Consider the following 26,634-nt stretch of genomic DNA (forward strand, 5'->3'; position numbering starts at 1 on the left):
CCCTGCCATTGACTGGTGACCAGTTCTGGGTGTACCCCGTCTTTCACCTGATGACTGCTGGGATAGGCTCCAGCATCCCCCGCGACCCTGAGTGCAGGATAAGCGGTAGAAGATGGATGGATGCATAAATGGATGGATGGAAAAGAACATACACACTAATCAATGGCAAGAATAGTCTAAAAACCCCTTCAGTGGAAAAGCAAAAAGCAGAGTTTCTGTTTTTCCACCATTCATCTCAGATGTTGATCTTTCAAGCAAACGAATACGGCGATCTCATCACCGTAGTTCTGGGATCATGTCGATGTATAACTTTCCTCTGCTGTTGATGCTCCGAGGCCTATCCTTTTCTGTCGGAGTAATAAATAAGCTGTAGGTTTGGGATTCTGTTGCTGTTATTTTTCACTGGCTTTGGGATGACAAATTGTATCCCCCCACACACACACTGCCAATTTCCCGCCCCTGCACCTCTCATTTTTCAAAATCCTGCAAAGAGTAGAATCAAATTCAGACCTCCGGCGAAGTTACATGAAACCATTGCCTCACCAGAAAAACAACTGTTTCAACAGTGCGCCCAAGGTGAAGGTCCTCGTTGATTATAATTTGAAATCCAACACAACTTAATATGCAAGCTTGCTCTGAGATGTATTTAACTCTTCTAGGTCAGATTGGTTCTCTGCAGGCCACCCAGATGTCCCACGAAGCCACCATAAGGAACCTGGACCAAGAGCAAAGTCGGCTGAAGGAGAAGATCGGCCGGCTGGAGGAGGAGAGGGAGGCTCTGCTCAACCAGAACCAGGCAGCCAGCGAGCAGCACAAACAGCAAGTGCTCAAACTGGAACAGGTAATCAAACTGTTCGGGAAGGTTCCAGGTTCAATCCCGACCTGCATGACTTTCCCATGCAGTCCTTTGACTGATGGCTCGAAATCGCCCAGGCATGTGGATGAGAGAGTGAATGGTTGTGCGTCTCTACATGTGACCCTTTGATTGGCGAGAGCAGTGTTTCCCAACCTTTTTTGAGCCACGGCACATATTTTACATTAGAAATAAATATGTCAAAAACATTTTTTTTATCAAATTAGAATGAAACCGTGGTCTAAATTTACTTAGTGTGAAATCTAATATATCTAATATCTGTAGATTCGTCAAGTTGTAATGCAAATTTCCCAATGATGTGCAACTTTTCCGGAACACTTTTTTTCAATGTCTGAAGACATGTCATCAATATGTCTGAAAATGGTATTATTTGAGAGAACTGGTTACTTCTTTATCAACACCAGAGCCGAGCATTTCTTCTACAATGATTTTGCCGGCAGGTAGTATTCATATTTTGCTACGGTGTGTGGCTGTTTGGATTTAGAGATGAGTTCAGCAACTTTGTAGCGAGCTTTCACTGCTTTCTCACTCGTCTTGGTAGTTTTCAACAATGCTGCCTGTTTGTTTACGCAGATACAAGTACTTTTTATTTTAAAAATGTATCAAGCAAAGCGTCACTAATCACTCTGATACACAGATGCACAGGTTAATTCACTACCCGTTGCCATCGAATGAGCACGCTGCCCAAATAAGACATAGGAAGACACATTATTTGCGTTGGATAAATAATTTTCGGACCAATCAAGTGAAAGTGGGCATTTTTCCACGGCACACCTGATGATCTCTCACGGCACACTAATGTGCCGCGGCACAGTGGTTGGGAAGCACCGGGCTAGAGGTAGTCCAGTGTGAAACCTAGATCACGCCCCAGGTCCAGCCTTACTGCAGCTCAGAGTGCAGGATAAGCGGTATAGATAATGGATGAATGAGGGAAATAATGAATTCATTAAACATATCGAGGCCTGACAGGGTGCCATTGATCGAGCTAACAGCTTGTCTTCTCCTCAGTCACTGCGGGAGGAGCATCAGGGGTACGAGAAGGAGCTCTCGAGGTTGAGGTCGCACTACGAGGAGGAGACGCATCGCTTCAAGGAGGCGCAGGTCCGGGCACTGGAGGAAATGGAAGAGAAGCACCAGGCCATGAGAGAGGAAGCCCAGCAAGAGAAGGAGGAAGAGAAGAAACTCCTCATGATGGTGAGCTCCACGCTTTCTGCCTGTTTCATGAGTCGGACTCTGAAAGAAGAAATGAAACAACTGAATATGATTCCTCTAAAATGAATTCAAACGTAAAATCCAGCGAAATAAAAATCTGGCATTTAATAACATGAATAATTGAGGGATGTTTATCAATGCTTTTGCACAAAACAAATAATATAAACAATAAATAAACTGCGGTACTGTGGTACTTGGTGTTTCTAGCAGTTACTGTAGTAACTAAACATAATTAGGTACTGGTCTGAACTGCAAGCCTCAGAATGTTAAATTAGATTATTGTCATTGTTTAAGTATTGCTATTCAGTATATCTTAATATACATATAGATATGAATATACTATAAATGGGAAATCAAGATTTATGGCATCACAACTCTTTGACCGCAGAGGAGACACGCTCGACTTATCACAGCATCTGGCCACTGTTGTGCTTTTTGTGCATGGCTCAGGAATTGTTTTGTTTTTTGTTTTTTGTGAAAAATGAGCCTAGTCTGGGAAAAATGTGACATTAGCCAAAACTTAAGTCTGAGCAGTCGATCACAATCTCATTTCCAATGCGCAATTATGAGGTTAGTGGCCTCAAGGTCAAATTCACTTCTCAATTTTGATGTTGATAAATAACTGAAGTGATGTTGAGATATAACTGCTCATGAAAAGGGTTGATCAGACCAATGGCTTTAATTGCACATAAAATCATTACCTCACAAAATCAATATTTGTGGCTTATAGCCAAAAAGTAGTACTATGTAAAAAGGTTGCTAAATAATAATATCCGCTTACTATGCTTTGAGTTGCACATATCTTTTTTTACGATAAGTATTGATCGGAGACAATATGTTAACATAAATAAATCCCACTAAAACCTGTCTTTTAACCCATCGTTATGTAAAAATACATATACTTAGGGTAAACATATGCATTTCCTACTAATAGGATGAAAAGCAGAATTTACCTTAGGATCTTGATGAGAACTCATCAAGAAGTCAGTAACAGCCCGTTACATAAACATTTTTGTCGTGAATCCCAAATTAAAATGCATGATGGATGTTGTCTGGGAGTTGGAATCACCTTCACTTGTTGCTTCGTTCCCATCGCCGCAATTTAAACGATAGCAAAACCGTCACTCCTCAAATAGCGCATACTCACGCTGTGTCATTTTCTTGTAGCATGAATAAATAACCGGGAATAGTAAACACAATAAGATCAAAACCGAGAGAACGATAATAACTTCTATTTGTTGCTGAAGGAGACCCATGGCTGTTAACTCCGGTTGTAATGGTGCCGCGCCTGTCGTCCTGTTCGGATCATTTAACTGTCTATTAACTGTCGCCTGTATGACGTCACATTGGTTCTGTGTGACTATATGACTCTTCCCTGTCATGTATGGGACCGAGCTTTCATAGCTATGTAAGAGTAAGCGCTGATGTCATCTGTAACTGTTGCGGTGGATAAAATTAGCGAGATTATTTTGACCGTATGAATAATTCATCCCTCTTTCTGTATGCATTGCTGGTATTTGAATTAAGTGGAGGACACTGTCAAGACAAGGTCAAGATAATCCCAAGACATTGGTAGTGTATCATTTTGACAATGCCAAGGCATCAAGAGGCCTGTTTGGCCAGGCTGCACTGACAAAGGAAGCAGGGCTGCAGAAAAAAAAGATCGCCTCCAAATGAAACCGCGAACTTGGTCGAATGATCGCATCTCACATTAAATTGCTGCTTTATACGACACGGAGAATCACACCAGCTGTCACAAAACCTCAAACACCTTTACTGTGATGTTTGTGTCCCAGCTTCCCCCTTCAGAGCGTGCACGTCACAGCAACAGACATGCGGTTTATGATTCATTGTAAGATTAGCTCACAATTTTATAAAAAACAAAAGAAAAGCTAAAGATATTCATTTTGGGTATTGGTTTACTTCTTATTGAAAGTGATAATATTATCCCCTTTCACAGTGATTACACGAGGTAATGGGAATAAGGGCACACACCACTTTTCACATTTTTCATTAATGATGACATGCACAGCTCTGGATTGGCAGAGGGTTGCTCTCAGGTTTTTGTATCATAGTTAAACAGAAACGTCACCAATTAACTCTTTCTGCAAAGAAAATGGCCCCAGTCACATAAAAATGCATCTCTAAGAAATGAACAGCTTCCTCAACTGACTGCACACTTTTAATTAGGTCAGCTTTTAGACGAAGACATGAAAACAACAGCACGCTCTCCTTATATTCCCCTCCTGTCATCTGCTCTTTTTCTTTCATCCACCTCTCTTCCTTTTTTCCCCCAACCCTCATCCCCTCTCCTTCACTCTCTTGAGTTCAAAGGGACTGCGTGAAGCGAATACAAATGTCCTCGTCGAAAAAACAGAGCGACACAAACGAACAGATTACACAGGTCAAATTAATTTACCGCGATTCACTTAGCAGCCCCGGTAGGGTGACTTTAAAAGCATCAAATGGTTGCGGGGGATGCTTAACTGAATTCTGGCAGTCTTAGTCTATTATCATGTTTATCCTTCTGCAAGACAAAATGTGGAAGAAGAGATTGTTGAAAGTGGCCGAGTGAGTCGGGAGAGCAGCCTAATGTGCACATATGCAGCTGCTTGTTCACTTGTCAAAAGGCCAGTGAGAAAATGACAGTGACCATTTTTATTTTAATGATAGAGAGTGGATCACGCATGATGAAAGAACAGCCATAATATTTTGGATTACTTTGGCTGACACAGAAGCTCGGTAGATCATCTGATACGCTGTTACATCACAGTGCACTGCATTTATACATGCTTACATGGCTGCACCTGCACTCAGAAGAAATTGCCTTATGGGCATTAAGACACAGCGATATATTTTGAGCTGCTTGAGTAATTATGTGCTATATGTTTTCAAATTATAAATAAAAAAATTATGTCCCATCTGTGGCTTTTCTCAAAGTTCTCCTTTCATAACATTTTTTTTTTTTACCTCTCTCATGAGCTCATACTTCTAATGCTGTTTGAAGGCAGCAGCTAATTGGTTGATTTTCATCTGTGGTAAATCCTGCCCCCGAGCAGAGTGAGAGCGATGTGGGTGTGTTGATGGATTCTCTTGAAGAGAGTGATGGGGAGAAATGATGGCGGGGGGTGTCCAGGGGTTGATGAAGAAAGAAAATGTATGCACCAGAGCCATGCTGCGCCCCTTCATCTTCAGATTAATTAAGTGGTATTGAGACAAAGCGGGGCTGGACGATGGTGATGCAGGGAGGAGAGTGAACTGGTCATTTTGGTAGATTTGGTGGATTTTCCTTTTATTTTTCCCATCTGTCATCCAGATGGGAACACGTTTCTTTGCTGAGGTGGTCAAATGACTCTACAAATTCGCCTCTGCTCTCTTAATTCATAATCTCCCCACCCCACCCACCCACCCCGCGCTGCCGCCGCCTGCCAGTCATCGCTCCTCTGTAGAGGCGCATCATTTCACTCGCTGTTTGAGTTACTTCAGTTGAAGTCAATCGTAAGTGACAATGTTACTGCCCGAGCAGTAAATCGGTCAAGTGTTTTTAATGACCATTAACAGCTTGTCACAGATCTATCAATATCATCTACATTAGTGTTGGTGTTAGTATTGCATCGGGTATACAGGACTGTCTCAGAAAATTAGAATATTGTGATAAAGTTCTTTAAATTCTGTAATGCAATTAAAAAATAAAAAAATACTTTGTCATGATATTCTAATGTTTTCAGATAGGATTTTTGAGTTTTCTCTAGATGTAAGCCATAATCAGCAATATTAAAATAATAAAAGGCTTGCAATATTTCAGTTGATTTGGAATGAATCCAGAATGTAAGACAATTTTGTTTTTGTAATTGCATTACAGAAGATAAAGAACAACATCACAATATTCTAATTTTCTGAGATAGTCCTGTATGTTATCTCCTGAATCTAATACTGGCCATTTGAATTACAGTGCTAACAACAGATGCTGTTAACATCCAACGAAATGTTTACTGCCACATTTGATATTGTCCAGTTCCAAGGTCTGATGTTAAATTAAAAGATTGAGTTTGATAATTACTCTCACCTTTTTTCTAGTTTAATTCTAAGTCTCATCTTTCATTGAACTGATGTAACTGTTTGGTTATGCAACAATACCATGTGCTGAAAAAAACCTCCAACTACACTTGAATGCAGCTCAAATATCAATATCATATCTTGGAAAGTGTTTTTCATCCAAATCTCAATCTAGGCTTGAAAATTACAGTATTGATCAGACAGTAGAGCAGATATAATTCTAATCAGTCATGGTCCGCGAAATGGATTGTTTAAATGCGTGCAGTGGAAAGTTAACATCACCTCCTCTGAACTCCTTAGTTTTCTCCCTCTTTTCTTCAACAGTGCAGAAAAAAATCTGAAATTCTGTGAAAGAAGCGACATTGAAATTTCACTCTGATTTTGAACAGTTTTATATTTAATCTCTAATTAAATTTTATGAGGATTTTAAAGTCAATGTTTCAGTACTTAGAATTGGTTGATCGGGATTTAAGCACTTTAATTTCCATGGGTGAATAAAAAGGAAGTTTAATCCTTGGAATTGGAAGCAGGATGATAAAAGGTACCGGTAATTGGGTTAAGAAAGCATATTCATACGGCTCCCGTGTGGATGAGATAATATAAAGGCTGCTTTGTATTTTTAACATGTCACACAGGAATGAAGCGAGAGAGTGAAAGAATTCCCAACACAGAACCTTTGGATGTTTCATACAAGATAGAGAAGGACAAAAGCAGTTTATACAGTGAAAATGTTTATGTAGTCTGCATTTGTGAAATGGAATTATATGTATATGTATATGGCCTTCAGTAAATAGATCTGCATCTGACATAATGCAGCCAAAATTACCGTCTCATAACTTGTCCAGTAAAATATGTCTAAAATTGTGTGTATCATACAGTGACAGTGGAGAAGATGGGCATCAAAGAGAATTCTACAGAAAAAAAGATTTATATAAACCAGACAAGACTGGATGGCATTAACTGAAGGTTTATAGAGATGGCCTTTTAAGTGTAGATGATGACTGATGTGTCCTTTCACACTCTTGCAATACACTTACCCAAAAATAGCCATAACTCTATATTTATAGGATTTACCTCCACCTCTTGAACACCCTCCTGCAGGACAGATGGTACCGTGGTACAGAAGTACTATGGTCCTTCATTTCTAAGAGAATTAATACAAACATATTATACAGGGTTTATACTACTTATAGGTTGTGCTAAGAGGCAATGAAAAGTAATAGAAGTCATTGGTGGGTACTTGTATATCGTTATTCTAACTATTCTAACAATGCCTTCTATACATATATATATATATATATGGAAGGCATTGAAGAGGATAAAGAGTGGAAAGGCAGTTGGTTCTGATGATACACCTGTGGAGGTATGGAGTAGCTAGGAGAGACAGCAGTAGAGTTTCTGGCTTGGAACAGGATCTTTGAGAGTGAGAAGATGCCTGAAGAATGGAGAGGAAGTGTGATGGTGCCCATTTTTAAGAATTGGAAATGTGTAGAATTGCAGCAACTATAGAGGGATAAAGCTGATGAGCCATACAATGAAGTTATGGAAGAGTAGTGGAAACTAGACTGAGAGCAGAGGCAGTATGTCTTCATGCCTAGAAAGAGTACTACAGATGCAGCAATTGCTTCGAGAATGCCAATAGACAAGGCCAGAGGGAGCTGCATTGTGTTTTGTAGATCTAGAAAAAACTTAAGACAGGTTGCCAAGAGAGGAGCTCTGGTACTTTTATAAGGATTTTTTGAGTAGCAGAGAAGTATTTTAGACTGGTTCAGGACATGTATGCTAGCTTCTGAGACAGTGGTGGGGTGTGCTGTAGGTGTAGCAGAGAAGTTCAATGTGGTGGTGGGACTCCATCAGGGATCAGCTCTAAGCCCCTTCATGTTTGCAGTGATGATGGACAGACTGACAGATGAAGTCAGACAAGAATCTTCATGGATCATGATGTTTGCAGATGACATTGTGATCTGTAGTGAGAGCAGAAAACAGGATGAGGAAAATCCAGAGAGGTGGATGCGCTGGACAGGAGAGGAATGAAGGTTAGTCGCAGCAAGACAGAGAATATATGTGTGAATGAGAGGAACCCGGGTGGAACGGTGAGGCTACAGGAGATCAAGAAGTTGGAGGATTTCAGGTACTTGGGGTCAACAGTCCAGAGCAGCGAAGAATGTGAAAAAGAGGTGAAGAGATGAGTTCAAGCAGGTTTGAATGGTTGGAGAAAAGTGTTGGAGTACTATGTGATAGTAGACTATCAGCCAGAATGAAAGGAAAGGTGTACAAGATAGTGGTGAGACCAGTGATGCTGTATGGCCTAGAAACAGTAACAATGACAAAAAGACAAGAGGCAGAGTGAGAGGTCACAGAGATGAAGCTGCTAAGGTTCCTTTGGGCGTGACGAGGATGGATAGGATCAGGAATGAATCTATTAGAGGAACAGCACATGTTGGATGTTTTGGAGAGAAGGTGAGGGAAGCCAGACTGAAATGGTTCGGTCATGTACAGAGGAGGGAGAGTGAATATATTGGTAGACGGGTGCTGGAATTGGAGGCAGTAGGTCTCGAGGAAGACCAAGGAAAAGGTTAATGGATGTAGGGAGAGAGGATATGAGGGGTAGTTGGTGTGAGAGAGGAGGATACAGAGAATAGGGTTTGATGGAGAAGGTTGAAGGGAAAAGCGGATAGGAGATGTATATTTATTTTATATATATATATATATATATTTTTTTTTTTTTGTTTGTTTGTTTGTTTGTTTTTTGTTACTTATTTTGTATATTAGTAGTCAGTGCGGAGACATTCAAAAAAAACTCTGTCTTTCACCCTATCAATCACAAAACCAAATACTGGAATTGTTATTGAAAGGCATATCTAAACGTGGCAATGTGAATGACAGTTTATTAAAAATTTCTGATTACTTTTCGTATTCAAGTACATTTTTCATAATTCAATAATTCAGCTAATTTACATTTTTTCATGTGCTTTATTTGACATTTCGTTTATTCAGTTTTGTTTTTTTTTACTTTTTTATTTGAAGTCTTATCTATCAAATTGTACATCCTATTTCCTATGAATTGCAACATCAAAATCAAAAGCAAAGTAAAAAATGATTTTATCAAAGTTATTTTATAATCTTTAACAAAATAATTAAAACAGTTATTTAGCTTTCTTACTATTAGTTGGAAAATCCCTGTCTGTGTCTCCTGACCCAACAGGGAAGTCCCTAGTGCTTCTTTGAGAATCCTTGAATTGAAATATAAAGATACGTCCGTGTTTATAAAGTACCCCAAATATAATTAGTCAGTGTACGTTTTAAGATCCTTGAAGAAATCCGTTTTTTTTTTTTTTACGGACACACAATTAATGAGCCCTTAATCTTCCCTCTTCAGAAAATGAGTCAGGAGTTTGAGATAAAACGCCTTTCACTGGAGGAGCAGCGAGACCGCCTTCAGCAGCAACTGGACAACTTGAAAGAAGAGCTCTCAGCCAAACTCAACATGGCTAATCAAGAGGTAACACAGCACGAGCCAACTCCACTTACACCCCTAAATCGTCATCATCTCCTGGCTCTCCAGTGAAGCTGTTTCACCCTGCTGGTGGTGTGTGTGTGTGTGTGGGGGGGGTCTCTGCAGGTGTCCCACCTCCAGGAGCTGGTGAGGGAGGGCGAGCAAAACCTGAGCTCTGCTCAGACACAGATCAGCTGCCTGAAGGAGACTCAGGAAAAGCTCAAGATAGAACTGGATGCGACGCGGGCCCGGGTCAGAGAGACCAGCAATCTGCTCACGGACCTACAGGTGAATGCAAAGAAATTAAGCATATATATTGCATATATTAGCATTTATATTGATGTGAACTGGCTGGAATGTACCGTTTCAAGGATGTGATTTTATGAAGTCATGGCTTTTTTTTTGTTATTACTGCGCAGGATAGATAACGTGATCCCATCATCCATTGCTTTTCTTTTAAGTCCCTAGTTAGTAATATTTCCGCTGTGTTTTGACATCATATTTATCCATTAAATCATGCCATTAAAATGCAATGCAGGGTCAGAATCAGGATTATTTTAGGAAATAAAACATGTAAGTTGTAATTTTTTAATGACGCTTTACATGTAATTGTGTTATATTCTCCCAGAAATATGTCCAAATCATAATATAAAATAAAATGCAATCATAGTTTAAAAAAATTTGGGGGTGGGGGTTGAAAAAAACATTATTCTTGTACAATTTTTTCCCACTCAATTATTCAATATCTTTCTCATATTCACTTTATTTGCCTTTATTTCTGCATTGGGTTCTGACTACTGTCTTTATTAAAGGACAGTTTTAATTAAATGTCTTCAAATTGATGAGTTTGGAAATTCTGCACCTGGGGATTGAGATGGAAATGTTCCCGGTGACGCAGTAATTTAAGTTTCTGAGATGTTTGGAAATCAGCAGGCAATTATTAGGAAAAATCTAAGCTCATGCATTTTTCAGTTCTCTCCCCGTGTGCTTAGTTCACTGGCATAGAACGCTGCAGAATAAGCATTTTAGTTGTTTGTTGTGTGGTGAGCAAAAAAAAATAAAATTACATTGCTAAACCCCGTACAGCATGCAAGGACACTAAGAAAAACATAATTTAAATGGCGGTTTGCGAGGGGATCAGCAGGCATCGGATTCCAAGTGGGGTCGGCTTCATCGTTAAATCGAGCAGACATTGGGCCCAGTGTTTTTAATTATTTGGCACATTTCTAAGTCAAAATGGGGTTGAAAATGTGCCTCAAATGAGCAAAAAACAAATGTCTGTTTCATAATTTGAAGATGCATAAAGTAATGACAGCACTTGAAAATATTCCATGTTGTTTCTTATCAAAAAGAAGGAAAAAAAGATTAGGAGAGGTTTTGAAACCGTCCTTGTAGCCAAACAATCTTATCCTTGGACACGGTGGAGGTCATTTGTTTCCTTCACCAGTTAGTCAACATGAGTTTATTTGTTTTTCACTCCGCCGTGAGCAGACATGTACAAAGTATATTTAAGTTGTTGCTTTTGAGAAAAACTAAACAAAACCCTGTGTTGTCTGATTCTATAAGTCCTTCATCTCCGAGGTAAAATTCCATGGAGAGAAACAAACAACAGAACATCCACAGTTATTAGTTCAACTTTCAACAGTTTTTCTGCTTTATTTTTATTTTATGTTTATCTTTTGTTACATTGTGTTTTGAGTGTTTAAAAAGCTCTATAAAAGTCATTTTTATTATGTTTTGTTATTATTTTTATCAAATCAAAAATTCTTTGACAAAAAGACAAGGATAGTTTTATTTGTTCTTCAAATTGCAATTTTTAACCTTTTGATTTTAGTCTTACATCCTTTGTCTCAGATCATAACTGTTAAGATTGGCTGATATCATCCCTTTTAAATTTTATCATAGTTTGAATACAGACACAAGGAATATATATATGAAGTATTCTAACGTTCGGTGAATTTTGGTTGAAATTCCTAGCTAAAAACCCAACAGTATTTACTGATCATGAATTCTGACAGAAAGGTGTTATTGCTGATATCTTGCGCTACAGGCAAAATTCAGGTCAAGACAGTATTTCTAAGAAGAAAGTGAAATGTGGAACCCTGAAAAGTGATTTTTTTTCCTCTCCAAATCAAATAGTTTTACAGGGAGCCCAAAAGCGTTGCTCAGGAGATGACAGGAGGAAGATACAAAAAATGAATTGGGCGGGGCAGACGGACACAGAGATGTGATAGCAAAAGAAAAATTTGAAAGCAGGAAATGAGAGTTAACGGAGATAAGTGCTACGCTGAAGACCAGCTGTGAGATAATGATGATGAGTCTATTATGAGTTGAAGGATCGTACGTTTGCAAAGGCCCCTGCTGATATGAGACAGTGGGGTGACAGGGGGTGTGTATGTGTGTGTGTTTGTGTGTGTGTTAGAGTACCCCCCCCCCCCCCCCGCCCCATATAGCATCTATTGCAACATGCTGGTGCAGTAGTTAAAGCTTCCGCCTCACAGCGTGGCGGTCCTTGGTTCCCCGGTTTCCTCCTATAGTCCAAAAAAAACATGCAGTAGTTTCATTGGAGGCTCTAAATCGGCCAGATCTGTGAATGAGCGAGTGAATGAATTGTTTGTCTCCATATGTGGCTCTTTGATCGACTGGTCCAAGGTGAACTTGACCGTTATAAATACTGCCTTATCCTCCCTTATCCTCAGTGGCAGCTTGCATAGGTTCTAGCCTTTCCATGAATGAATGAATGAATGAATGAATATTGCTAATAGCAATAATGTTCATGGAAAGAATAGACTGTATATTTATGCTTATTGACACCAGGAAACTTAACCTTAAGGACACACCCAGGACAGTACAGCAAGTCAAGAAATCAAATTAGATTGATAAGAGTCACAATTGACCTATTTCAGTCATAATTCCTGAGAAGGGTAAAATAAATAGGATAGTATTACATGCAAAAAACAAAGAAAATGCTTGAAATTCAGTAAGAAATAATCTACGATTTAGCAATTGAATGCTTAAGAGTCAACAGTATATACAGTTGACTCAGTATTATTACAGTATAATACAGTATTAAAAGTTGAAAGAAATGAAAAAAATATAATAATCATGATTCCCCAAAATTAGCAAGTAATTACAGAAAAATAATAAGGGTATTAATAATAATAATGATGATGTATTAATGATGTATTTTAAGGCACCTTACTTGACCCTTAAAGACTAATGTCAGCATGGATACTGAATGTGTATGCTTCAATTACTTCTATGGTAAAACATTTTATGGATTGGGGCCTGAAAACCTCATGAAAAAAACACAAAATATGTTCATCTGATAAATTGTACTGAAGCAGCCACCCAGATACGTGCGTGCAAAACCAAATGAGAGACACTTTTATAGTATCCTTATAAAAACTTGAGGATGATCCTGTTAGCCTCAGAGGAAGGGATTCTGACCATAAAAAGCATGGAGTTCGCTGCAGAACCGACATGAGAGCTAAGCCCGCCGAGCCATGTTTCAGATGAACTAGTGTTTTGTATTTTAGGAATCCTTGAGCCGGGCATTAATTTTGTAAAGACCCAAAAGAGTACTGTTGCCCTTGTAATGTACCAAACTGAGAACGGTGTTTTCAGCTAATGATTTTTTATAAACTGACACCACATACTTATAGATCTCTTTTAAAAATGTTAGTATCAATTAGAATTTCACCAAATATTCTCCTTGAAATCATAATTTTACAGCGATGACAATTGACACAGCTGCCTTTCTCGGGGAAAAAAAAAATGTTTCTGTCTTGCTTCACGTTACTGTTTCGCCCTAGTCAACAAAAACCATGTCTGCGATCACTGAAAGAAGCAATAAGCTCGGCTCCGTGCAAATTTTGATGAATCAGTTTGGAAACATTATTGGAGTTGGGGGGGTCAAAATGCCTCAAAATGTCAGCCTAATGTGGATCATAACATTTGGACCTTTAGAAGAGCATGTCATTGTTTGGATTACAAGAAAACTGAAGAAAGCATCATTATGGCTGTCTGTGAAATGTCGAGCCTGAAAGTTTTATTCATCTCCATCATATAAACAGGCCGCAACATTATGTCGGACACCAGTACAGCTATGCAGATATATTATGGCTGCATCTCTTAACTGCTGTGTTTTTGCAGGAGGAGATAGAGACCCAGAAACAGCAGCACGAGGCCCGAGTGATGTCCATCAGGACAGAAGAAAAACAAAAAATGGACAAAATGGCAGATGACTTGGACCAGAAATGGCGAGATGCACTTCGGTAAGGAGACATGCTCACCACGTATCCCTGTCATTTCGTCACTTCTTCTTCAAAATGACTCTTGCTATTTGTTGACTTTTTACCTGAGCAGTCATGGATATCAATGTGTGTAGGAAATGAGCACATCCCGAATATTGTCGTGTCAGCCGTGTCATAGTTACAGATGCAGAGAAAGACGCCAATAATGATTATAGCGGTTGAATTTTACAAGCCTGTATCTCTGTATGCAGTGAGGAGGTGCGTCTTTTGAAGGAGGACTTGAATGAGGAGTACAATTCAGACAAACAGGCAGCGCTGACTCAGCTCTCCCAGCAAAAAGAACTGGAGATGATGGCTGCAAGGGAGAGCTGGCAGAGGAAAGTGGAAGACCTGCTGGAACAGGTGGATCATTATATTCTTTTACACATACACACACACACATACATACATACTGGGAAATGCAGCGGTTGTGGATCGAGAAAGCAGTAAAATGCTTTTGTACTTTACATCATTTCTGCCTCAGAATGACTATTCAAAGAAAGATCCATGAAAAAAAATAAACAACTTTATATCCAGAAGCCCTTTACTAGATTAAACCAAATTTTTCTTTATTGATTTATTTTCAGTTTGCACAAAGGTCAACAATAAGGACTATTCCTGAATGTAGACCCAGTGGAATCCATCGAGAGAGAGAGAGAGAGAGAGAGAGTTTATATAATATAATTATGTTGTTTTTATTCTGTTGTCATTCCATTCTTGTTTATTCTTATGCTTCTTGTCATTCTGCTATCTGTCCCTGTCTTTGTAGTGTCTTCGTCCTTTTAATTGTCTCTTCTTTTTAGATTGAGATTCACATTTACAAATATTATATCGTTGCATCGCTGTAACAAATGAATTTCCCCCATGGGGATTAATAAAGTACTATCTTATCTTAATGGTATTATTTATATTCATATTTTAAATATATATTTAAAACTTGGCTGTAACATAAAATAAATAATTAGATAAATTAAGAAATAGTCACTTGGCCTAATAAAAATAAATGAAAGTAAAGATATAAAGGTACACCAACAAAATATATATATATATATATTTTATTTTTTTTTCTTATCTATTTCTTTTATTACATGTATGCGACTTGTTTCAATATACTCAAAAATGAGGATGTTCCTTTTAAGACCTCCTGTTCCAGACAGACCAACATTGGCCAAATGAGGGTTTCTTGCTTTCAACCTTCACGGCTGGAAAGGGTTGAAGGGGTTGTTGCAGGGTCAACCAGCCAGGAGCAGAGCTTTGCTGTGCTCTGGCTTATCTTCTCTGTATATTGATTTTCCAGACTGTTGAATGAGAGATACTCCAGAAGGACAAACCTGGGTTTCTCATTCACTTGAAACTGATTTTTGGATGCTCCTGTGGTAAGATAACAGTGTTAGAGCAAGAGTGAGACAATGTTGCTCTAAAACAGGGCAGTTTGTGCAATTTTTCTTTGAACAGGTAAACTCCAACATTTCTTTAGCAGTGTAATTGGACTTTTAAGCTTGACAAAGGTGCGGGTTAAAATGGTTTTTTTTTTTTGGTTGTTTTTTCAATAGAATTGCTACATAAAAAAATCAATTGAAACATGTTTGTATGTTTTCCGTATTGTTTTTTTTTTTGTCACATTTGTAATTAAACATGATAGAGCTTTTACACAACCAAAACCGACAAATTCTTGGAGGGTAATTCCAACCACAAAATCCTTACCAGACGCTCTTTGGTCGAAAGCAGCTTTTTCACACAGGGGATCGTAACAAAGCAGCTGTATTATAATCTTTGTTGAAATACTGGGTAGAAAGTATTTTATATCATAGCCTGGTTTGGAAGCATTTTAATGCCGCCAGAGTGTCCATAATCAGTATCTCGAATTACCCGCTTGCTAACTTGTACTGAACAGACAGAATGCAGCTTACTGTGCAGATCAAAAAAAAAAGTGACAAGGGTCAGATGAGAATGACACAAGTGGTGTTTTCCATTGCACAGGGAAATGAAACAGCACATTTGGATTTAAAGATGATATATTAAAAGATAGAAACTATTTATATATCTTCTTTTTTTCCTTTTGGGTTTTCCCTTCAGAGGCCGCCAAAGTGAATCAACCTTCTCCATCTAACCCTATTAGACCCCTATCTAACCCTCCTCTCTCACACCATCTAAATTCATACCCTCTCTCACTATGTCCATAAATCTTCTCTTTGGTCTTCTGTGGACCTCCTGCCTGCCAACTCCAATTCCACCATCCTTTTACCAATATATATTCACTATCCCTCCTCTGTACATGACTGAACAATCTCAGTCAGGCTTCTCTGACCTTCTCTTCAAAACATCTTACATGTGCTGTCCATCTGATAGACTCATTCCCGATCCTATCCATCCTGGTCACTCCCAAAGAGAATCTCAACATCTTCAACTCGGCCTCCAACTCTGGCTCTTTCCAGAGCTTTCTGCATCTTTCCTTTCATTCTGGCCGATAGTCTTCTATCACATAGTACCCTGACAGTTTTCTCCTCCCATTCCAACCTGCTTGAACCACTTTCTTTACCTATTTTCCACACTCTCTGTTGCTCTGGACTGTTGACCTAAGTACTTGCAATCCTCCAACTTCTTGATCTCTCTGTTACCGCTCATTCACACACATATATTCTGTCTTGGTGCACCTATCCTTCATTCCACCAATGACCACTCTCTCATCTCTGTGGATATTCTGCATCGCTAAATCTAACTTCCATAATGTTCCATAAGGCTGCTGATGAATGAGCGAGGTTCACGGACCCATGATTGGCGTGCCAATGCGCTGGCAGTGCATTGAGGGAGTTGTAGTATTATTGTGGCGCATGCAATATATGTGCGGGCCAGCTCTAATAGTGTGTAGATATTTTCATGCGGGTAAATGATAATGAATTCACAAACTAGATGTGACCCATAAACCTTGTGTTTGACACATGTGCCTTAGCACGAAGTATATCTTGGTTGGTACTTGTCATTCGAAATAAAACAAAAGGAGCAAAAAAGGTCTCCCTTTCAAATAAAAACTTAGAATACCATATCTAATGATCAGATTAGGACAAGTGAAGTATTCTAGCAGTCTGAGCTAAAGTGATGTTTGTTCATGTTGGATTCCTGATTCATCAGAAATCCCTAATCTGTATGAAGGCTTGCTACGTCTTGTACTATTTCCTCATCCTGCTGTTCAGCTACAAAAGATCACAACTCTGGTAATTCCTTAGTGTTTAGTTCAGGATTTCTGCCGCGCATCAAGAAAAAGCCTTTGAAAAAGAATCTGAGCCACAAAATGTTTCAGCTCCAGCGAGAACAACAAGGACAGACGCAGCCCAAAGCAGCGGTTCCCATTCATCCCTGCTCTTTGTGAGAGTGAGGGCCATGCAGAGACTGATCTTCCTCCTCCACCACACCCACTTTGGAGACCTCATTGATTGGCAGATCCACTTGGTCTTGCTGCCTGGAGACAGCCCGGAGCAAAAATACTGTCTGTCCAGAGAGAAATAAAACTCCATCTCGAAAACTCTCGTGGGCTTTGCAGCTTTTCGATGCATCTCTGAATGTGATTTGCTGTGATGCCATGAAGTGCAGCTTCACCTGCACAACAATTCACACAAATCCCATGGTGTCTATGTAAATCACCCGGGAAAGATAACGCTCCTGTGATATTTTTGGTCTGTTGTTATTGTTTTTTTTTTTGCCTGCAGCGACACAAAAGAACTTCTGGGGTTTTTAATTATGTTTTCACAAAGCTGTCCCTCAGCCCCATGGCTTCACCGACGCATGTTTTTTACATTCGCACACACTCGCAGTAAGTCTGTATGTCTCGCGGTAACTAACTTTACCTAATAGCCTCATTTATTTAGCAATCGTCCCATCAGGATTGGAAATGAGTCGGGGCAGTGCTGCTAGAGATGCTCACCTCAGTGGTGAAGCTGCAGAGAGAAACATTTGAAACCGGGGTATAAGCTCAGACAGTTGACTGCTTACACTAATGCAGCTGAGCATACTGCCTCTGGGTAGTTTAGAGCTCTGCTGAGTCACAACCCAAACCTCAAAGAGGCCCGTCCTGATTTTACCAAGACGCCACTGGGCTTAGATGAACAGTTTCTGACAAGCTGGGGGCAGCAACCACCGATGCCAGCTTGGCAACTTTTGTAGATAGCCTCTCCGTCGCAATCCATGGCAAAAGCAGTTCACGTCATGCTTTTGTTTTTATCATATTCAAGAAGCCGCCTGGCTTTGCATGTAATGTAGTCGTTGAATGTCATTAGACGAGCATTATTTAGCCTGACCCGATTATAAGACTCTTGTAATTCCTCCTTTCTCTGTAATACGTTTTCATATTTTTTCGTACTGTCGCCTGTTGTTTTGTAAGTTCCATCTTCTCCCCCAGAACAAAGCAAAGTCAACTGCTGCATCCCACATATGAAATATGTGAAACTTGAAATATTTATAAATAATATTCCAGAAACCTTGTGAACACCAAAAATACAGAGACCAGAAAAATTCTTAACCTAATTTACTGCCGCTGTTTTGGGAAATGTGTAACAAACAAAAGCTTTTAACTGATAAGCCAGACTAGCCGAAAATAAACATCAAACAATGTCACGGAGCAAATACCTAAGGAGCTTTCGCTCTGTGTGTGTGTGTGTGTGTGTGTGTGTGTGTGTGTGTGTGTGTGTGTGTGTGTGTGTGTGTGTGTGTGTGTGTGTGTGTGTGTGTGTGTGTGTGTGTGTGTGTGTGTCCCCTCCTCTGTGATGTCTGCAATTGTGTTGTCTTATCAAAGGGCTTTGGTGAGTCATCATTTTTTTTTTCTATTTCAGCCGTATGAAGACATCCAGCCCTATGTGTTGCGTGTGTGTGCTTCCCAAAACAACATCGAGCGTGTGTTTTCGGTACATGCATGGTTCCCATGCTGCACAGACCACTTTAAGCATGTAATCACTGTGATATTTGTGTACATGTGCTGAATATACCCATCCTGTTCTTGTGAAAGAAGTATCTCTGGAGTACCATGAGGGAAATTCATTATATTTGGCAGAATTATCCATTTGGCCTCGAGGGATTAGGTGGTCAGAAGTTCAAGGCCGAGGTCACTGTGCTTTTCATAACTCAAAAATTCATGCATTAATTTAATGCGATGAAATGAGAAGTTTTAATTACCAAAGTGTTAAAAGGTGAGGTAGTGTTGACATCATCCTTCTCTAGGAATATACACTTGTGTTCATTATTAGATTACTTGTAAGTCTTCACTGTGTGAGCAAGAATAGAGATAAATGTAAACAGCAAGTAGTTGGTGAATAAAAATGTCTAAAATGTTATTTTGTGATAAATTTAGACTTGAGAATTTCAGATTATATGAGTTTGAGTTTATATGTTCACTTGCCAATGAAATATTACACGTAAATTGCACTTACAAAATAATACAACAGCGCTCTCATAAATCCTGCCTTCAAAGGGATTTGGTTGTTTTATAACCCAGGTTTATATAACCTTATATAACCTTTTAATACAAGTTTATGTTGTCTTCTAATTATTTGGTTGAATTTGAAGAAACTCCCTCAAGGACAGCAGGGCTAGTCCTTGAGAGAGTGCATAATGTAAATGAAATGTAATTATGGTGATTATTTGTTGGACAACCAAGAAAATTATTCCTATTGGTATTAGTGGGCTTGAGATTTTGCACATCTCTCTATTTCCTGATGTTGCACAAACAATGGACTTTCAGAAAAAAATGTTTTAATTTTCTGGGATGTCAGTAGAATAATGGAACGCAAAGAAACTCCTTACCCCAGGATTAGTATAATCAAAGTATGATCATCTCTTTTTCAGGCTGTGACAATATAATATACAATATATCATATATATATATATATATATATATATATATATATATATATATATATATATATAATACACACACAAACTCAAAAGTCAGATTCATAGCAGATACAGAGTGGCATCTTTTGATCACTGGCACTGCAACGTTTCTAACATCGGGACAGGAAATTATGTGCTTATGTGCTGCCAGCATCTTCTTTTATCCTATCAAGAAAATACCAACAACACTGGCAGAAGAAAAGAAAGGACAAACGCTTTCGCCAGATGATACGGAATACGAGTAGCTTCCATCACATCTTCGATTCATGTGAGCGTGAGCCCTGCACATTCAGACGCATGAATCGATAAGTCTCAGGGAAAGGTAGCCACCATTAAGTAGGTTTAGGCTACCGAAGGGGATAAAAAAAAAAAGGGACAAAGGCATTACCGTGGTGATTTGCACTGTATTGACCTACTTACTGTTGTGCTGAAACACCATCTCTACTGGAGGCTCAGAGACTCGCACAAAATGCATGTCAATCACTTCACCCTTGAAGCCTTCACCTTGTGGTGTGTGCTGACATCACGTCGTACTGAAGCCTCATGTTAGATGGATGTGTTATCAACTATAAAATTATACCAAGTGAACAAAGTCCGATACAAATTTGAATTAGAAATGTGTGTACAAATGGAGAAAGATGTTGCTATGTTCGAATGATGAATTCTGTAGAGAACACAAACCTGTCTTAAATACAGGATGAGTCCTTGACTCACAAGAATCAAACATCCTTTATTCATGTTATTAATGTATTTATATAAATTCAAGCAAAATGTCTTCATTGCTATGTATTTGAAAATTTGACATAAAAAGAAATATAACGATAAACTATAATACAAATTTTGTCAACATATAGTTGCAGTTAATAACAGCAGATACCTGGATTAAAATCTCAAATGAAACATAGGATGTTTCCAGTTTTTGTTTTGAATTCTTTAAATAAGTTAATTGATGAATTAGTAGCTTTAAAAAAAGCGTTCAGTTGTTTATGTTATTGTATTTCCTGCATTTGAAATGTCTGGATTAAATGAATGGCTACGGTGCTGAACAGTACAGTACATTTGCCGCACAGTTTTCACTTTAAAAGCCTTACAATTGCTTATTTACCAGTCTTTGTTTGCAGGTGATAACTGTGCAACACACACACGTATGATAAGTAGTTGTTTGTGTGTGACTGTTAGAGAATTTGAATATATTTAAACCTCTGAAGACCCAGTGTCCATCATCTTTTTGGAGGTCTCCTATAATTTTTTTGAGATCTCCCATAATCAGTGGTAATGAGAATTAAATGTAAATGAAATAACTGCATATTTAAAATACAATTTACAATATATTTTTTATTGTTTTCAATGAACGGTAAATATCTGGCTAGCTGAGCTGCGACCCTTCTTTCAGTAAATTTTTCTAACGATGGTAATGTGAAATGCCTTTTTCTGTTTTTGTTTATTTTTTTCAATGTTCCAGCTCCAGACTCCTCCGGCTCCTTGCGCTTTTAATTCAAAATGTTTAACAGTTGGAAGAGCTCTATTTGAAATATTTGTGCCTGGCAAATATTTTCGCCTCCTTTTTGGATTGATTGAATTGGTCTTTGGAGACTGGCAGGGTGTTTAGCCTCTCGAGGTCATCTCCCCGTCTTATTAAACCCATATTCAAAGTCCAACCCAACAAACTTCATCCTAGCCCTGCTTCTCATCCTCGCACTTTAAATCCATCTTACCTTACTCTCAGTAATGTAGTACCCCACCAGCACTAAATCCTTCTCGGATTTAGCCGCTGGAGCTTGAGAAAGAGTGGCGTGTGGAGGACCAGAGCCGTTTTTCAGAGAGTTCTGCCATTCACACCCTCTCAGGATCCTAATGGCTCCAATAATGCCTTAAAACAAAGCCATTTTTTTTGCGCAGTGATGGGGCTTATAGTTGTTGCCTTCATGTTCTTTGGCTCCATTTGCTGCCATTTGCTGTCTGACAAGTTGCTGGCTCTATGAGATGAGCAGTGAAATCTTCAGCTCTGTGTTTGGCTCCTATCCACACGGTCATATCACCACCAGTCCATCTCTAAATTCTAAGTCTCAAATCCCGAAAAAAAAAAAATCTAACTTCTTGGTATCTCTGTCAATATGCCAAAGATATGTGGTGTACTGAGAAAAATAAAATCGAAATGCTGCATACGGACAACCTCAGATTTGTCATTGTTGCCTTGCTACCAGTTTCTTATCACTGTTCACATACAATATAATGATATTAATATTTACATCTGCTGCATTTGTTTTCATTTCCTGTGTCTTTGTGTTCCTCTGTCTCTGTCTAGATATCCTTGTTGAAGCAGTCTCTGGAGCTGCAGTTGTCCCAGTCCCAGTCAGCTCTCCAGCAGCTGCAGTCTCAGTTCAACCAGGAGAGAGAGCTGCTCAGCCAGCAGCTGAAAGGTAAGCCGGACTCAGTCGTCACATAAAGCAAACCGTGGTGTTTAATTCTAATCTCGACCATCCCAAACAGCAGCCGGTCTCTTGACCCAGTTAAGGTGACATCCAGATTGATTTGCGGTAACAGAAGAGCAAATCCTGTTTTAATAACTTTAATAAAATGAATTTGCCATAGACAGTCAGCCATACACTGTCCTTTTGGAGTTTCTAGTTGACCAAATAGTATATCAATTTTATATCATCATTTAAATCTTTTTGTAAAATAACTGTCATTAAGTTTGGATTGAGGGGATTATTTGTCATCATCCTGCATCACTTTTATGTTTATGTGTGCTGTGTTAGTTCTTCGTCCTTTCTGATTAAGTGAGATTCTGGTTAAACGGTTGCATGGAAGGCTGATGGTGCAGAATAGATCAGGATGTAGAGCAGGCTGGTTTTATCGTCTAAGGCTGTCTGGCCTGTATGTCACTAGGAAATGAGGTGATTACTCAAGATTCCGTTTGGAGACATTTTGTTTGTCTTTTGGCACCGATAAACCAAATCTCTTTTATTCATGCGTTTTTTGCACCTGCTCTTTACTCCTCCTCATTTACACAATGCGAACAATACAGTGAACCTTGGAAAATGCGTCTCCAGAACATTTTGTCACAACAACCCTTTAACATTTTAAAGTCAAAATGAAAATGTAATATACATGTGGTTAGAAGTAAATGAAATGAAATTTATAATTTTAAGTAAATTATACATAAACGCACATGCATATGCATATATTGTATGTGTGTATATATGAAGGTACTGTATATATGTGTACGTGTGTGTGTGTAACCTATATGTATATGGATATATATTTCTATGGTAGTGTACCATGCACACAAGGCTGCCAAATTATTCTGTGGTAAAAAGATGATACCCCCTGCAAAATAATCTTGTAGCGAGTCACGAATGTTGGGGTTTTTGTTGATGCTTGTTTTCGATGTAAATTTGGGGTTCAGTGAATTCTGGGAGTTATTTACCTTGAATTGAGCAAGAACAATTAGTTGTATTGCAGGCTCGTGTGGTGCGGCTGTGGCCAACAACAGCCATTGCTCATTAAACACACGTTTTACCACCACATGGGTGTTTTCCTTGCTAAAACACTACAATATAAAAACAAAAAACCCTTAAGTGCTAACAATTGACAAAGCCTATTTCTTAGCTCTAATATTAGAACCCACTAACCTATGATGGTTCTTTATAGTGAAGCCCGTAACACTGTGATGGTTTGATCCCAGGTATAAAAAAGTATTTCTGATCACAAATGTCCTTCAAAAAGTTAACCAGGAAAAAAATCCCACTGTTCTGGGGGATAGTTCGGATTCATTCTTTATTTTGGTTTATGTTTTCGGGCTTATTTTATGACTCAGATTTACAGTTTAACTCCACATGACTACTTCCGTCTGTGATGGTAAAAGTACGCTAGGTAAGAGAGGTGTGTGACACATTTCCATCATATTTCAATGAAAGCGTCTGTCATTCAAGGCAGGATAAAGCTTGTCAGTCTCACCTCAGCTGCTCTCATGTCAATGCAGGCTGCTGACGATTTTAATGCTTTTGAGACCACTGTTGTGGGTGATGGCTGTTTTATTGATTTTGTTGGCGTGTACTCACAGAGATGCAGCGAGAACATCAGAGAAGGGAACATCGACTGCAAGAGGCTCACTGCTGCGCCCTGAGCACCATGGAGGAGGCCAGGCAACACCAGATCAGGGTATGACAGATACATACACATTTTGGTAAAATATCCTTATTTACCATGGTTTGCCATGTATCCTAATATCTTTTGAAATGAGCAAGGCAGTGAACTCTTCAAATATAGATATTGCTATATGTTTGAGTGAATATGTCGCTTTACATAGTTATAAAGAAATAATTTGAGACTAAATTCATCAACAAGGGATGTGATTGATCTACTTTTGAGTGTAATTTGTTCTGATTATTGTCCAAGTGCAAGAACTATTGTATATCTTGAAAATCTGACACAGACCTCATCTATATTACTTTACAAGGCGAACATGTTCCTGCTGCAAAAAAAGGCAATTAAAGTGGATTTAGAGTATTCAAGGTTTTTTCCGTGGAGGTCTCTTTTAATTATTACCTTGACAAATATCTTATTATATCTTTCTGCTTCCACTGCATTTGAGGCATATAAATTCAAAGTGTGTTTGCTTTTTTTATTTTTAGATAGATTCTTCTTCTCTTTCTCCTTTCGGCTTTTCCCTTCTGGGGTCACCACAGCAAATCAACCTCTTCAGATAGATTTGAAATAGAATATTTCTCTAATCATACCACAGTGGGGAAATTACAATTCAAGCAGAAATTGAATACTGTAATAGAGGTAGATAATAATGTGCAATTACGAAAATATATAAATAGAAAAATATAAAATATACAAATAGAAAAAAATGTAAAAATGGAAAATAAAAATAAACAGGAAATGAAAAAATAAAGAATATAAACAATATATAATCAGTATAAACATGTGCAAAAGTAGCAAGTAGTAGCACACAATGATTAAGAAAACAAGATCAAACATCAGGAACCAGGACAAAAAACATAACACAATAATGTAGTTTGTTACAAAGACCAAAACAGTAGAACCTTATTTAACATCCTCGATGCTCTTACATTGTTATATTATTAGAAACTCAGAACCCTCCGCACCCCCTCCTCCTTCAAAGTTGACCTTTCTCTTTAATGAGCAGTAAATTATGCCTGTAAGGTTTTGCCAATGTTTTTAACGTCATTTCTCAAAGTCGAACACACTTGTTGGCCAACTTCATTTACAGTCAAGTGAAAAAGGACAAGAACTGGCAGAAAACTTAAAAAAACAGGCATCTTTAAAATGATGAAGTATCTGTCAATGACAATAACACCATCAGAGTAAATAAATCCTTAGAGGTTTGTTGTTGAGAACAAACAAAATTAAACGATAATGAAATTGTAACAAATGACTGTTTTGGCAAAAGGCTTCTTTGATGTTGTTTCCCCTTGTTCTCTTTTCGTCCTCAAGTCGTTCCCGTCAGCAGTGAACTTTACCGGAGCTGTGTGAAATGGAAGCGTCTCTGACATTTAACTTATCCCGGGACTATCTGCAGACTAACGTTCGCCTGGAGTCATTTCCTCCTGAGAGGAAATTTACTGTCAAGCATCGTCAGATTTACAGTTTAGAGCTCCAAAAATCAATTTATCATGGCTCACACATAATGATTTCATTTTTCATTTCATTTTTTTTGTGTTGACGGTAGAGTTAGCCTCATACCAAGTTGTGACCATCTGTAAAACCACCACTAGGATTGTTTCAGTGTTTACATGAATAGTAATTAAGGCTTCTGACTGAGATGTAAATGAAAGGCTCACGAAAACATACTATAAAGCTGAAGAATTGAACCAAGCTCAGACATTTGTATCTCGGTGACAGTATTCAGTGGATTCACCTGCTCTAGTTCCCCTCATATCCTTGTTTAAATAATATTGAAAAAGAACCTTAGGGGTGATGGCTCATTATTGAGTTCATGGTTGAGGTTCTGTTATAATTGCATTGCAGGGAGACACATTATAATCCAGAATGAGTTGTTGATTAGACTTTTACCCCTCCAGTTAATGATTCACTCCTCTGTGTTATGAGGGAAAAGTACCTTTCAATCTTATTAAGATTATACGGAGATCATGTACAGTATTGTCCATCCTTTTGAATAATCTAGCCTTTATACCCATATAATTATTTTTAGCAAAATACAGCATTGTTAATTAGTGAAGATGCTGTGGAGGTGCAGCTTTGACTTAATCGGTTCATTAAGAGTCTAAAAAAAAAAGAATAAAAAGGATGTAAAATCTTGATTTTATGATGCTGAAATACAAAATGACGTGTTGCTTATTTCGATTTAAAAAAAATCTGTTTTGGCTTTACAACAGGAAAAAAAAAGTTTACCTTATTTGATATCATTATTCAGTCAGGAATGATGATAAATTAGATGTTCCGCATAAGAGTACATGTACTACAAACTATGGCCACTTTGGAAAACAGTGAGTCCATAAACCAATGCAAACGGTACCTGAATTGTTCCATCTTTTTCATGTCCAAGTCAAAGTGCCTTCGGAAAAGTTTATGCCTTTTTTTCAATCAGAAAATTTGTAACATTGCAAATCTGTTCCCCCCCCTCGCTTCTGTGCTCTCTTCCTACTTCTTCCTTTCAGGCCCTGGAGGAGCGTCTTAAGCAAGAGCAAAGAGAGGAGGTCCACGCTCTAAAGGAGGCTCACAGAAGAACTTTAGATATCCTAAGGCAGCAGTCTGAGCAGGAACTGCAGACTCTAAGGTTTGAGCTGGAGGACGAGGGGAAAGCAAAACTAGGTAAATGCTTATGACAA

At 38.6% G+C, this 26,634-nt stretch overlaps 1 protein-coding gene across 3 annotated transcripts in view; it reads left to right on the forward strand.

The window, feature by feature from the left end:
- The window catches only part of fam184aa (family with sequence similarity 184 member Aa), a 59,595-nt gene that overhangs the window by 19,337 nt on the left and 13,624 nt on the right, over positions 1 to 26,634 (forward strand). For all 3 annotated transcript variants that reach the window (XM_086148263.1, XM_086148265.1, XM_086148262.1), the window contains 9 exons: positions 660 to 841; positions 1,883 to 2,068; positions 9,522 to 9,644; positions 9,765 to 9,926; positions 13,794 to 13,915; positions 14,146 to 14,296; positions 22,119 to 22,233; positions 23,880 to 23,977; positions 26,464 to 26,617. In XM_086148263.1, the coding sequence (XP_086004389.1) occupies positions 660 to 841; positions 1,883 to 2,068; positions 9,522 to 9,644; positions 9,765 to 9,926; positions 13,794 to 13,915; positions 14,146 to 14,296; positions 22,119 to 22,233; positions 23,880 to 23,977; positions 26,464 to 26,617 (1,293 nt within the window). The remainder of the gene's footprint in view (positions 1 to 659; positions 842 to 1,882; positions 2,069 to 9,521; positions 9,645 to 9,764; positions 9,927 to 13,793; positions 13,916 to 14,145; positions 14,297 to 22,118; positions 22,234 to 23,879; positions 23,978 to 26,463; positions 26,618 to 26,634) is intronic.

Source organism: Fistularia commersonii, chromosome 6 (assembly GCF_037954325.1).
Source record: "Fistularia commersonii isolate RoL2024-O1a breed Wild chromosome 6, RoL_Fcom_v1.0, whole genome shotgun sequence".
Classification (NCBI taxonomy): domain Eukaryota; kingdom Metazoa; phylum Chordata; class Actinopteri; order Syngnathiformes; family Fistulariidae; genus Fistularia; species Fistularia commersonii.